The 14684-nt window shown below is 40.6% G+C and overlaps 1 protein-coding gene across 3 annotated transcripts in view; it reads left to right on the forward strand.

Annotated features, from left to right (window-relative positions):
* Positions 1 to 5711: 5711 nt before the first annotated feature.
* The window catches only part of LOC139566637 (arfaptin-1-like), a 37191-nt gene continuing 28218 nt past the window's right edge, over positions 5712 to 14684 (forward strand). For 2 of the 3 annotated variants that reach the window (XM_071387875.1, XM_071387878.1), the window contains exons 1-2: positions 5775 to 5929; positions 9073 to 9509. In XM_071387875.1, the coding sequence (XP_071243976.1) occupies positions 9075 to 9509 (435 nt within the window). In that variant the 5' untranslated portion in view covers positions 5775 to 5929; positions 9073 to 9074. Of the gene's footprint in view, positions 5930 to 9072; positions 9510 to 14684 lie in introns of all 3 variants that reach the window. The other variant, XM_071387877.1, reaches the window with a different exon arrangement.

Raw genomic sequence — 14684 nt, forward strand, 5'->3', positions numbered from 1 at the left:
TGAATAATTTCCTGGAGGGTAGCTTTCTCCGTCTCTGCCCTTGCGTTCTCAGCCTTGGTCTGCTTGGAGGCGCGCTTAAGATCTTCTGCATCCTAAAGCTCTTACCCACATCTCAGCTTTCTCTTTCTACACTTTCTCATGAGTATCCTGGATATCTCTGGTGGTGAGCACTGAGCAGTAGATCTTCCTTGTCATCTCTCCCCGCTCCCTCTTTCAGACCCTCTCCTGCTGGGCCCACTGGTCTGAGAAACTGGCCATGTGCCGAGTCCAGTCCAGCTCTAAAGATTAGTTCTGCTCCCATTTCACTTTTTGCTCAAATGCCAGAATATTGGTTATTAGGTCCTTGTGCTTAGGTCTTCATGCTCCTTTCTCCTCTCCTCATCCATTACCCTGCCTTCGGAAAGTATTTAGACCCCTTGACCTTTTCCAAATGTTGTTACATTACAGCCTTATTCTAAAATTGATTTTTAAAAATCCTCAGCAATCTACACACAATACCCCATAATGACAAAGCGAAAACAGGTTTTATACAAAATAAAACCAGAAATACCTTATTTACATAAGTATTCAGACCCTTTGCTATAAGACTCGAAATTGAGCTCAGGTGCATCCTGTTTCCATTGATCATCTTTAAGATGTTTCTACAACCTGATTGGAATCTACCTGTGGTAAATTCAATTGATTGGACATGATTTGGAAAGGCACACATCTGTCTATATAAGGTCCCACAGTTGACAGTGCATGTCAGAGCAAAAACCAAGCCATGAGGTCGAAGGAATTGTCCGTAGAGCACCGAGACAAGATTGTGTCGAGACACAGATCTGGGGAAGGGTACCAAAAAAGGTCTGCAGCATTGAAGGTCCCCAAGAACACAGTGGCCTCCATCAATCTTAAATGGAAGAAGTTTAGAACCACCAAGACTCTTCCTAGAGCTGGCCACCCGGCCAAACTGAGCAATCGGGGGAGAACGGCCTTCGTCTAGAGTTCCTCTGTGGATATGGGAGAACCTTCCAGAAGGACAACCATCTCTGCAACACTTCACCAATCAGGCCTTTGTGGTAGAGTGGCCAGATGGAGGCCACTCCTCAGTGAAAAGCACATGACAGCCCACTTGGAGTGTGCCAAAAGGCACCTAAAGACTTTCAGATCATGAGAAACAAGATTCTCGTGTATGATGAAACCAAGATTAAACTCTTTGGCCTGAATGCCAAGCATCACGTCTGGAGGAAACCTGGCACCATCCCTACGGTGAATTATGGCAGTGGCAGCATCATGCTGTGGTGATGTTTTTCAGTGGCAGGGACTGGGAGACTAGTCAGGATTGAGGCAATGATGAGCGGAGCAAAGTACAGAGAGATCCTTGATGAAAACCTGCTCCAGAGCACTCAGGACCTTAGACTGGGGTCGAAGGTTTGTCTTCCTACATGTCAATGACCCTAAGCAAACAGCCAAGACAACGCAAGAGTGGCTTCGGGACAAATCTCTGAATGTCCTTGAGTGGCCCAGCCAGAGCCCGGACTTGAACCCGATCTAACATCTCTGGAGAGACCTGAGAATAGCTGTGCAGCTACGCTCCCAATCCACCCTGACAGAGCTTGAGAGGATCTGCAGAGAGGAATGGGAGAAACTCCCCAAATACAGGTGTGCCAAGCTTGTAGAATCATACCCAAGAAGACTTAAGGCTGTAATTGTTGCCAAAGGCACTACAACAAAGTATTGAGTAATGGATCTGAATACTTATGTAAATGTGATATTTCTTATTTTTTTTATGAATTAGCAAAATATTCTAAAACCTGTTTTTGCTTTGTCATTATGGGGTCTTGTGTGTAGATTGATGAGGGGGGGAAACTATTTAATACATTGTAGAATAAGGCTGTAACCTAACAAAATTTGGAAAAAGTCAAGGGGGCTGAATACTTTCCGATGGCACTATATGTCCTTCATCCATTCAAAACCTTGACTTGACTATTTTCCAGCAGTTGGTGCAGCTTCAGCAGCAGCCTGCTCTTCACCGCTGCCTTAGCTTGAAAGGGGTGCGTCCTTACATCTTACAGACCTGTAGAAAGAGAGAGACAATTCCACTTGCTCTTAGCTTTCTTTCCTTGGGTGCACATATACTGTATGTCTACATATTGTGAAACAGACAGACATGCAGACATTTTAGGTGTGTATTTTTGGATTTCAGTTTCCTCACTGACATGACAATGACTTACAGAGGGGTTGGGGTCCGCCAGCCTGGCCTGCCCAGAGCTCTGCAAAAAAGAATATAAATCAAGTTCAGTTCTTCAGTCTAAATGGTCCTAATATAATGTATGTCTTAAAGTAACTGTCCAAATAAAATCTAGTATTTGTATTTATTTATTCTGTTGAATTGACTCTTACCCAAATAACGTTGTTAACTTTTATTAAGTCATATATAATATCAATATAGTCCACCACCAAATGCATATTTCAAAGTTATTGCCTCATTATTACTTTGACCATAATAGTAATGCCTTCACTTAATCAGACTTGCAGGTAGCTGTTTGGACTCCATCTCTTTGCCCTGTGTAGAGGCTTCCTGTGCTGCTCACTGGAAAAACACTTTTATTACAGACTTCCCTCTCACAAATGAGATTGCTTGAAATTGCCCAAATCACATTTTTCAATTCAATCCCATTCTGAAAAGCCATTTAAAATGTGCAGGGCAATGGCTTTATTAAAGTTTTGTAATTTAGCTCAGAGGATGTAATAGGGCTACCTTTTTTGTTCTTAATGGTTGAGAAACAAAGATTTTTATAAAAGTATTAGCTGTTTATTTTTTAAAGCTATTTATTTAGGTAATTTCTGATATGTAGCCTAAAGGTCAAAGGTCAAAAGGTTAGTTGCCACGAACATAAGCTTTCCAATGATATATGATGAATGAATGTGTAATAACTGTTTCTCTACTGCCATCATTTGTCCTAGGGTAAAATCCTATGTGAAAATGAATGGGATGGAGGGATGAAAGAAAGAGTGATAACACACAGAGAGCTACCACTGCTGAAATACTAGGACACATTTTCCATTTCTAGGGACATAGACCTTCAAAAGAATCACTATGAGACATTGCTCCAGATGGTACTGACGGTAGTAAGTTAGTGGTAAGTTAGTAGTCTGTTGATATCCCTTTGGTGGTGTGGGGGCTGTGCTTTGGCGAAGTGGGTGGGGTTATATCCTTCCTGGTTGGCCCTATCCGGGGCTAACTTTGGACGGGCCACAGTGTCCTTTTCTGGGTCTGGTCTGAGCTCAAACAGGGTTGACACTAGCTTCTATTGCCACAAAATCATAAAACCCGCCCATTTCTACAATTTATCTTCTTAAAATGTGATTTTAACCCTAACCGTAACCATAACCTTAACCACACTGCTAACCTTATGCCTTAACCTTAAATTAAGTCCAAAAAGCACATTTTGGTTGCCAATTTTGACATTGTGACTGTGGAATGTGACTTTGTGGCAACATAAAACCTACTGAAGAAACACCTGTGTGAAACTAGCCACAAACAAGGATGATCCACAATAGTGGAATTTGCTGTTCAACTTCAAAATAAAAGTTGCCAAATGAAACTCATCCAAACGGATACAAATAGTGGAATAATGCCATATTTGGACTAGATAATGCCAAGCAAGGTTGGAATGTGATTATGTAAATTGTTCTAATCCCACTGTGGATGTATTAGACTGCATAATTGCATTGGGAACATAAAGATCCAGTGCAATCGGAAAGCATTCAGACCCCTTCACTTTTTCCAAAAACAGGTTTTTAGAAATTTTTGCTAAAGTATAAAAAAACTAAAATATCACATATCGATCCTGATTAGTCTCCCAGTCCCTGCCGCTGAAAACCATCCCCACAGCATGAGGCTGCCACCACCATGCTTCACCGTAGGGATGGTATTGTCCAGGTGATGAGCAGTGCCTGGTTTCATCCACACGTGACCCATGGCATTCAGGCCAAAGAGCTCAATCTCTAATTTCATCAGACCAGGGAATCTTGTTTCTCATGGTCTAGTTTTGGCAAACTACAAGCGAGCTGTCATGTGCCTTTTATTGAGGAGAGGCTTCCGTCTGGCCACTCTACCATAAAGGCCTGATTGGTGGAGTGCCGCAGAGATGGTTGTCCTTTTGGAAGGTTCTCCCATCTCCACAGAGGAACACTGGTGCTCTGTCAGAGTGAACATCAGGTTCTCGGTCACCACAATGGCTTGGTTTTTGCTCTGACATGCACAGTCAACTGTGGGACCTTATATAGACAGGTGTTAAAAAGCCATCACTAGCACATAGAGGCTGCTGCCTATTTAAATAGACTGGCCACTTTAATAAATGGAACACTAGACACTTTAATGTTTAATGTTTACATATCTTGCATTACTCATCTCATATGTATATAGTGTATTCTATACTATTCTACTGTATCTTACTCTATGCCGCTCTGACATTGCTCGTTCATATATGTATATATTATTCATTCCATTCCTTACTTAGATTTGTGTGTATTGGGTATATGTTGGGAAATTGTTAGATATTACTTGTTAGATATTACTGCACTGTCGTTGCTAGAAACACAAGCATTTCGCTACACCAGCAATAACATCTGCTAGACAGGTGTATGTAACCAATAACATTTTATTTTGATTTGATTCGTGTGCCTTTCCAAATCATGTCCAATCAATTGAATTTACCACAAGTGGACTCCAATCAAGTTGTTGAAACATCTCAAGGATGATCAATGGAAACAGTATTCACCTGAGCTCAATTTGGAGTCTCATAGCAAAGGGCCTGAAAATGTATGTACTGTAAATAAGGTGTTTCTGTTTTTTAAAACTTTTAATAGATTTGCAACATTTCTAAAATCCTGTTTTCACTTTGTCATTATGGGGTGTTGTGTGTAGATAGATTAGGATAACTTTTTTTGAATAAGGCTGTAACTTTTTTAAAAAGTGGGAAAATTAATGGGGTCTGAATACTTTCCGAATGCACTGTATTGGGTATCAGCCTACACAGTGACACCCACAGATTACATTTCCAAAGAATTTACACAAATATTATCGTTATAGCTCTTATTGCAGGACTTTGACTATGTGAAATCACCTCACCAGTCATTCAAATGTGTGTATTGGATAACAATTGAAACATGGATTGTGTATGTGTGCCATTCAGAGGGGTGAATGGGAAAGACAAAATATTTAAGTGCCTTTGAAAGGGGTATGGTAGTAGGTGCCAGGTGCACCGGCTTGAGTGTGTCAAAAACTGCAATGCTGCTAGGTTTTTCACGCTCAACAGTTTCCTGTGTGTTTCAAGAATGGTCCACCACCAAAAGGACAATCAGACAACTTGACACAACTGTGGGAAGCATTGGAATCAACATGGGCCAGCATCCCTATGGAACACCTTTGACACGTTGTAGATTCCATGCCTGATGAATTGAAGCTGTTCTGAGAGCAAAAGGGATGGAACTCAATATTAGGCAGGTGTTCCTAATGTTTTATACACTCAGTGTATGTATGCCCCTAATGTAAGTATGCAGTCTAATACATACACAGTGCTATTTGAACTGTTGTTTCTTTGTTTACTGTTTGTCAAATTAATTATGTATTGTATTTATTTTTAAGTTATATAACAACATTCCAAACTTGTTTAGAATGATCTAGTAATATTCCACTATTTGTATCCGTTTGGATCAGTTTCAGTGGGGAACTTTTATTTTGAATACGAACTGCAAATTCCACTGACGTCCTTATTATGGGTAGCTTCACACAGGCCAGGGGCACCAGGGACCCAATGGGCGCTGAAATACATTTTATACAGTGAGTAAGTAGTAAGCTAGCTATATTTTCTTCACAAATCCCGGGAGTGGAACCTTTTGCACCAAGAAACACAGAGATAAAGGTCCGGGACAAAAGCTGCAGGTACATTTTCTGAACATTATTAGTTGCATATTTAAGTTTTTCAGCACAACAACAAGCAGTCAAGCTAACTAGCTAAGTTTAGCTAACTAGCTTTAGCTAGCAGTGACGGTCTATGACCGTGTCATGTGACTTAGCTAGCTTTTTTAATTTAACCTTTATTTAACTAGGCAAGTCAGTTAAGAACAATTGTTCTTTACAATGACGGCCTACCCGGCCAAACCCTACCCTAACTCGGACGACGCTGGGCCAATTGTGCACCGTTCTATGGGATTACCAATGACATTTGTGTATAGAAAGCTAGTAACGTTACCGTGATTAGTTCTAAAAGTTAGTTCTCGTGTTTCCGCGTTTGGTGATCACTCAGCTGGACAAATGCCAACGTTAAGCAACAAGTTAGTTACGTTCTTCTGACTGACAGTGTCGACATTGTCATTCATAGTTAACAGTAACGTTACAGCTAACAGGCAACTGTTTCTGTACCTGCTATCTAGCAAGCTACGTTAATGTTTTAACTAAGAAATATTATAACGTTCGCTAGGTAGCGGTTAGTTACTATTTTACATCCAAAGTGAGTGTTGCTTTGTTATAATGGAATGCTAGGGTAGCAGCGAAGCCAGACCATTTTTCAGGGTTTAGCTCGCAATCAATTAAAAGTTTGCCAATAGTTTTATTTTCATTCGATAAATTAGAACGTTATAGATGGCTTCTAATTAGCATGTCCTCTTTTTTTAAGATAGCAAACTACTGAACTGACTACCGTTTACGTGTCCATTATGACATTTAGTCCGGTGGGTTTTGCATGTCCCAGTTTGTATGTTTTTAGACACTCCATTGGAGATTGCCAAAAATCTCCACCCACCCGGGGCAACGGGCCATGCCAAACAAAATTTCCCTTTTGCTTACATTATTATCTATATAGGCATACATATCACTAAAGTCAGACATTTAGGTCAACAACACCCCCTGTTATGGAATAAAGTGTAAAACATGAAATGTAATTTACATTAATCAATTCTGATCACACTTGAATTGGTTGATAAAATAGCCAAATAACAACCATATCCGTGCTTCTACACCTGCATTGTTTGGGGTTTTAGGCTGGGTTTCTGTACAACACTTTGTGACATCAGCTGATGTAAGAAGGGCTTTATAAATACATTTGATTGATATCCAACATAACCAGCTGTTTCCCTCATCCCCTCATTTGGATATATTTGCTTCATGTCATCATGACAATCGCTTCCTTCACTGAACAGGATTCATCAGCGCCCTCATTTTAAAGTAAAACATTACTTCAATGTTATGAGTAAAATGTTGAAGAGTAATGTTCTCTGTTCAGAGGTCTAAATGGTAGTATTTTTTGCCACCTTAAATCTGTTTTTTAAACTTTAAATCTGTTTTCCATGACATGTATATGGTCTAATATCTGGTCATCTACAGGAAGCACTGTTTTACAGTTGGCGCCACAGTATTGTGGTATTACCAGGAGATCAGAGAGAACAATTATGTTTGCCTACAAAGCAGGAATGGTCAAAGTCATAGATTAGTAGGCCTATACATTGAGTGTACAAAACATTTTGGAACACCTACCTAATATTGAGTTGACCCCCTTTTGCCCTCAGAACAGCCTTAATCTGTCGGGGCATGGACTCTACAAGGTGTCAAGCGTTCCACAGGGATGCTCGCCCATGTTGACTCCAATGCTTCCCGCAGCTGGCCCATGTTGACTCCAATGCTTCCTACAAGTTGGCTGGAAGTCTTTTGGGTGGTGGACCATTCCTGATACATACGGGAATCTGTTGAGCCTGAAAAACCCAGCCGCGTTGCAGTTCTTGACACCCTGTAGAGTCACTTAAATAATTTGTCTTGCCCATTCACTCTCTGAATGGCACACATACACAATAATTGTCTCAAGTCTTAAAAATCCTTTAATCTGTCTCCTCGCCTTTTCTACAATGATTTGAAGTGGAATTAACAAGTGAAATCCATAAGGAATCATGGCTTTGACCTTGTCAGTCTGTCATGAAAAGAGCAGGTGTTCCTAATATTTTGTATACTACAAGTGCACCTATGATTAAAATTACTTTGTTTCCTCCACCAGGAAGAGAGATTATGTTAACAGTCATAAAAAGTCATAAAGTTGTGACAGAAAAGAATCAGCAAGACCCTCTAGTCTTTCAAGTTTTCTTGAATGTCAGAGTGGGCTGGCTCTAGCCATTTGGGGGCCCTACATGAGATTTGGTTGAGGGGACCCGCACCTCAAAACATTTTAGTTGCCTTCCTCTTGATTGAAGAGAGACATTTTAGTTTTAAAGTTCGTGACCTGCAATTCTACACATTTTGCAATTCGGCGTAGAGAAAATGTTGCAGTTTTAAAACAATGTTTCTGCAATTCTACACATTTTGCAATGGGGTCCGGTGGAGAACATTGCAATTTTATAACCAGTTTCGCATTTGCAGTTCTACAGCTAATTTCCTGCAATTCTGCCACTTTTTCCAATGGGGTGGAAAGACATTTTTGCATTTTTAAAGGTAATTTCCTGCAATTATACACATTTTGTAATGACTTATGCCATGTTGTGATATCTGAGTGAAAATGACTAACAAAATCAATCTGGGCCCCCTGGCAGCTGGGGGCCCTAAGCGACCACTTATGTCGCTTTTGCCTGGAATCGCCCCTGCAGACATTGGTCAAGATCCCTGCACAAACAATGATTGTGTGGTGATGAACTAGCCTATCCAGCAGCATAGCTATTCACCTAATTTGTCAATTGCCATTGAAGGCAAGAATGTGCATTGACATTTGTCTCTTTGGAATAGTGGCCCAGGTTCTTTATGCCACTCTTTGGAGTTGCATTTAAAATAGTCCTAGTATTTCTTCTTAACAATAGTCAGCCTGTGTAATATCGTCACACTTATTTACTCCTTGTTAAGTCTTAGTAAAACAGAATCACCGGACAAGCAAGCGTGCCATGAGTTTAGGCTGCATTCTTTCCCCCCAGCAAATCAATAACTTGAAAGGACGGTTATCTTGCGTCTTGAGGTGTTGGCCTCCAATGCAGCTGCCTGGATCGATGTCCTCTACGTTATTAAGTGTGGTGGCTGGCAGGGACCTATTCATGCCCTCCTATGTTTGTTTTCAGGAATGTCCAAAGTCAGTGTTGAGGCTGAGTCCAGGAAGGCTCCAGCCCAGGACATGCAAGTGGGTTCATCTACGGAGGCTGAGAATATTGAGGACTTTCGAAGCGAGAGCAAGGAGGATGCTCACAGCTTTGATTGTACTGACTATGTACTGAACAATGATGAAGTTCCACATGATGACAGAGCTGAAAACGACAGTGATGTTCAAAATGACAACAATAATGCTGACGACAGCGATGGCGCTCAAAATGATCATGTTCAGAGCGACAATGAAATTACGCTTAACAGTGTGAATGCTGAGTATGATGATGATGATCCAAACACTAGTGTCAATGCACATTCTGACAATGCCGGTGCTAAAAGGGAAAATTGCCATACAGTGACTACTGATAATGATACACCAAAGGAACAAAAGAAAAATGAAGATACTCATACAAAGGTGATATTTATCTTCAATGCAGAGAACAGCTCTGGGAATCATTAATTTCAGCACTCTGGTTCATGTTGCTATATGTCACAAAAACGTGGATAGGATTACACCATAGTTCAGGATATCGTTATTTTTATGATATCCAATGCTGATATAGCTTATGAACCATTTCTTAACAACATACAACATGAACTCGAGTTAAAGCTCTGAATCAATAATTATTGATTTTAAATTTTCTTTAATAGTTGATCCCTTTTTTTTTTGTGCCTACCCCTTACCTTTCAAATTTGTCTGCTTGGTGCAACTCTAGTAGGTGTATGGGCTAGTGCATTTGTGTTGTTGGTTTAAATTTTGCGTAACTATCTTAGTTTTATGGGGTATACTTCCTGGTTAGTTGTTGTACTGTGGTGTCTGGTAGCACCAGTGAAAATGCTGGTGATGGCCTATGCTTCCTGTGAATTCCCCTGCATGCATTCTCCACCTAATGCCAATACAATTGTTTCATTAAATTTGTATTTTAATTGAATAACTTTAATTGAGTTGTGTTTACAGGTACAAGCCATGATGTTATGTTTGCCTTCAAGTCTCAGCATACCAGCAGCCACCTTTATGCAGTAGTGACACTATTGTCCCATCCTTGCCATGGTGTGGCCTGTACGTGTGACTGATCCCAGCAATCGTAACACGGAACCCAAACCGGCTCCGCGCGTATGCCATCATGCGCACATTTATTTTGTCCCCCTACACCAAATGCACTGACGACACGCAGGTTAAAATATCAAAACAAACTCTGAACCAATTACATTAATTTGGGAACAGGTCGAAAACTATTAAACCTTTATGGCAATTTAGCTAGTTAGCTTGCACTTGCTAGCTAATTTGTCCTATTTAGCTAGCTTGCTGTTGCTAGCTAATTTGTCCTGGGATATAAACATTGAGTTGTTATTTTACCTGAAATGCAAAAGGTCCTCTACTCTGACAATTAATCCACACATAAAATGGTCAAACGAATCGTTTCTAGTCATCTCTCCTCCTTCCAGGCTTTTTCATCTTTGAACTTATATGGTGATTGGCATCTAAACTTTCATAGTATTACTACACCGACCGGCAACACAGTTCGTCTTTCAATCACCCACGTGGTTATAACCAATGAGGAGATGGGAGAGGCAGGACTTGCGCTGCGTCAGAAATAGAAAGGAGTTCTATTTTAGCCCTTGGCAACACAGACGCTCATTGGCGTGTGGGTGCAATGATTGAATAACATAGATTTATAAATGTATTTTGCAACGCTCACTCACGCGACGCGAGTGGTGTAGTCAGCCTATAAGAATCACACCCAGTGTTTCCTGTGTGTGTGGATACAGCACCCTGCATTTAATAGGCCTTTCACATGGCTGGGTAATTGCTGTAGGCAGTGATTTGGACTGCTGCCTCGATGTTCCCAGTCACTGTCAGATCCCCTGCTGTTGTGTTCGACCACTCCAAGCTGTTAGTTCGATGCAGATTCACTTGGGTCCTTGCCAACGTCAAATGAGTAATTGTGCATCATTAATGGAGTGTGCTTCAGGTGGTGATGCCCTCCGGAAGTGTCGTGGATTCATAATAACTGCCTCTTTTTTTTGGATAGAAAGGCTATCTTTTATGCACTCGATCTCTGTAATGGGCTGCATGAAGTAGTCACATACTATGCAATCACTTTACCAGTCTCGCTAGTAAGCCCCGGTTGCCTTACGTTCTGCCCTGCTCTTTAAGAAGCAAGCCTTGGTTTCCTCCCTCAGCTCAGCTGATCAGGAGGCTGCTGTTGTTATCCTTCCCTCCCCCCACTTGTTAGCTAGTTTCCAGGCTACTGAACTCCAGGGGCCTGAGCTCTGTCTCTCTGATATGCCAAACCTTGCCCCCATGTTCACCCTTTCAGTACCTTAGAACCATTTCTGTGTCTTTTAACCTGTTTTTGTTCTTCAGGAATTGGTACAGCTATATTGGCTTGTTACAACTCGTTCTCTGGGAGGACAAGATGGATAGGAGTCTGTCTTATCTACCTCAACAGTTAGACAAGCCTACCTGTGGATGTTTTTGGCAATGTTTAAAACAAGTCCAATGACAGAGAATATCTTCATACACTGAATCCTATTGAACTATTAGAAATGCATTAGGACCTATGCTTTGTCCTAATGCAACGGAATAAGGAGAAAGTATACTGGCTTACTACTTCCCCGGATGAGCTTCCAAAATATTATTTGTCTTTATTAGGTTTTGTCTTCTGGAGTGGTTCATGCACTCATGCACATACCAAATGACACACACATAAACAAAGCAGTGCTCTGTGTTTGCGCTTGTTTATAGTATATTTTCCCATTTATGTTCCCAATAGTAATATTTAGGCAGCAACACATTTTATGTGTATCCTCCAGATAGCCTACTGTTGGTTCATGAACTTGATCTCATCTGGTTCCAATGAAGCAGACCTGTCCCATTCGCCGGTTGATTTTGGCTCACTCTGGGATGCCATTTTAAATCTTCTTAAGGGCTTGGCTCATCCTCTCATTTTGATGTTCGCATTAGCACTGCTTGATCTCGTTAGCATGGTCTGTGAACGGAGCAGTTAAGCTTACCTGCACTTCACACAAGCATTTACGCTAGTGCTAGCCTTTCTTGGCTAGCTATCTAGTGGCGGCTATCTGCATTATTTAGACAACAGTCCAAGGCAACTGAGGGGCGGAGTTCATGTTCGACTTTGGTATTTCCAAGTAATAATAAACCCTTGACAATGCCAGGGGACCATGCCAAGTGCCAACCTCCTATCCTACCACGTTGGTTTCAGAAATGCAGATAATATAGCTGCTATGAGTTAGCTTTATACTGACTGGGTGCTATAAAAGTGCTAGCCTTCCACCGTAGCTATGCCAAGTTTGGTATCCTGGCCCTAAAAATGCAAAGTTTTTGTCATTCAGGCTTTTGTTTAAGTGTGTGTGAACACCATTCTACTGTGTCCAACTTGCAAGAGGAAGTTATGGTAGTGTTTTAATCCAATGTGTCAAAGCCTGACTTACTGACGTAATACAGCTGCCTATGCCATTAACATTTTATAGCCGGCATCAAAAAGCCAATTATTAACCACCGTTCCAGTAATTCCTTATGGGTCAATGATGACAATGTCACAAGGTTTTCTACCTACAGACTATAGCCTAATAATAATTTATTTCCTATAGAGAATTTGGAATTGATGAATCTTTGAAGTGTTTCAATGAATAGTTATTTAAAATTGTAGCTGTCCTTGACCCATGCTTTAAGCAAAGCCTTTAAACACACAGATTCATGCTTAATTGACCAACACAATTCCTGCATGAACAGGGTTGGTGTTGCTGCTTTAGCAAGTACGCCCATCTGTATTTTTAGCCTTTTCAGACGGTGACTCAGACAGTCAGTGTGGTTCTGTGGGAAAAGGTGTGAATGTTCTGCTTTTCACAGTCCTACATATTCTCCCTATGGGTGAAGACATGTGACTGAAGTATCTAAATGGCTTGAAAGGTTGCCCTTTGACTCTCTTCTTAACAATATCATACCAGACATTTAGCCTTATCTGTTTTGACAACTGGAACTTTTGTTTGGTCTGGTATGTGGACATTTTTTTGTATATTTACTGACAGTGGCCTCACCCTTGTGTTTGTTGAATTTGCCTTGCCCAGATTCCATGGAGGAGTCCTATTTCATAAATGTGAAGCAGTACAATAACTGCTTGACCCAGATAGTTCTGCTTTGTCTGAGGTAATGAGGCAATTTGAGAATCTGTTACTCAGTCATAACACAAACTTCTTATGGCTGTAATCCTGGTAACGGGATCGATATGACAACAGCCAGTGAAAGTGCAGGGCGCCAAATTCAAGCAACAGAAATCTCATAATTAAAATTCCTCAAACATACATGTGTCTTATACCATTTTTAAAGGTAATCTTGTTGTTAATCCCACCAAAGTGTCCGATTTCAAATAGGCTTTTCAGCGAAAGCACCACAAACGATTATTAGGTCACCACCAACTCAAAGATAAATTCAGCCATTTTTCCAGCCAAAGAGAGGAGTCACAAATAGCACAAATAGAGAGAAAATGAATCACTAACCTTTGATCTTCATCAGATGACACTCAGGACTTCATATTACACAATACATATGTCTTGTTCGATTAAGTTCATATTTATATCCAAAAACCTCCGTTTACATTGGCGCCATGTTCAGAAATGCCTCAAATATCCGGAGAAATTGCAGAGAGCCACGTCAAATAACAGAAATACTCATCATAAACTTTGATGAAAGATACATGTTTTACATAGAATTAAAGATACACTTGTTCTTAATGCAACCGCTGTGTCAGATTTCAAAAAGCTTTACGGCAAAACACAATATTCAATAATCTGAAAACAGCGTTCATCCACAAAAGCAAGCAATACAGTTACCCGCCCAAATTGTGCAGTCAACAAAACTCATAAAAAGCATTATAAATCTTCACTTACCTTTGCTGAACTTCGTCGTAATGCACTAACAGGACTCCCACTTCCACAAGAAATTTGTTTTTTTCGGTAATGTCCATCATTTATGTCCAAATAGCTATTTTTGTCACGTCTTTGGTATACAAATCCAACTTCAGAAGAGCGCATTCACTAAAACCTGACGAAATGTCCAAAAGTTCCGTAACAGTCCGTAGAAACATGTCAAACGATGTATTGAATCAATCTTTAGAATGTTTTCATAATAAATCTTGAATAACGTTCCAACCGGAGAATTACATTGACTTCAGATGAGCGATGGAACGAAGCTCCCTCTCATGTGAATGCGCATGGTCACCTCATGGCAGTGGTGACTCATTCCTGTCTCCTTCGGCCCCCCTTCACAGTAGAGTCATCAGACAAAGTTCTACAGACTGTTGACATCTAGTGGAAGCCGTAGGAAGTGAAAACTCATCCTTATCTCGCTGTAATTTCAATGGGATCTTTCGACCAGCCTCAGAATTTCCACTTCCTGTTTGGATTTTTTCTCAGGTTTTTGCCTGCCATATGAGTTCTGTTATACTCACAGACATAATTCAAACAGTTTTAGAAACTTCAGAGTGTTTTCTATCCAATAATAATAATACTATGCATATATGAGCAACTATGACTGAGGAGCAGGTCGTTTACTCTGGGCACCTCTGTG

Source organism: Salvelinus alpinus, chromosome 39 (assembly GCF_045679555.1).
Source record: "Salvelinus alpinus chromosome 39, SLU_Salpinus.1, whole genome shotgun sequence".
Taxonomy (NCBI): Eukaryota; Metazoa; Chordata; class Actinopteri; order Salmoniformes; family Salmonidae; genus Salvelinus; species Salvelinus alpinus.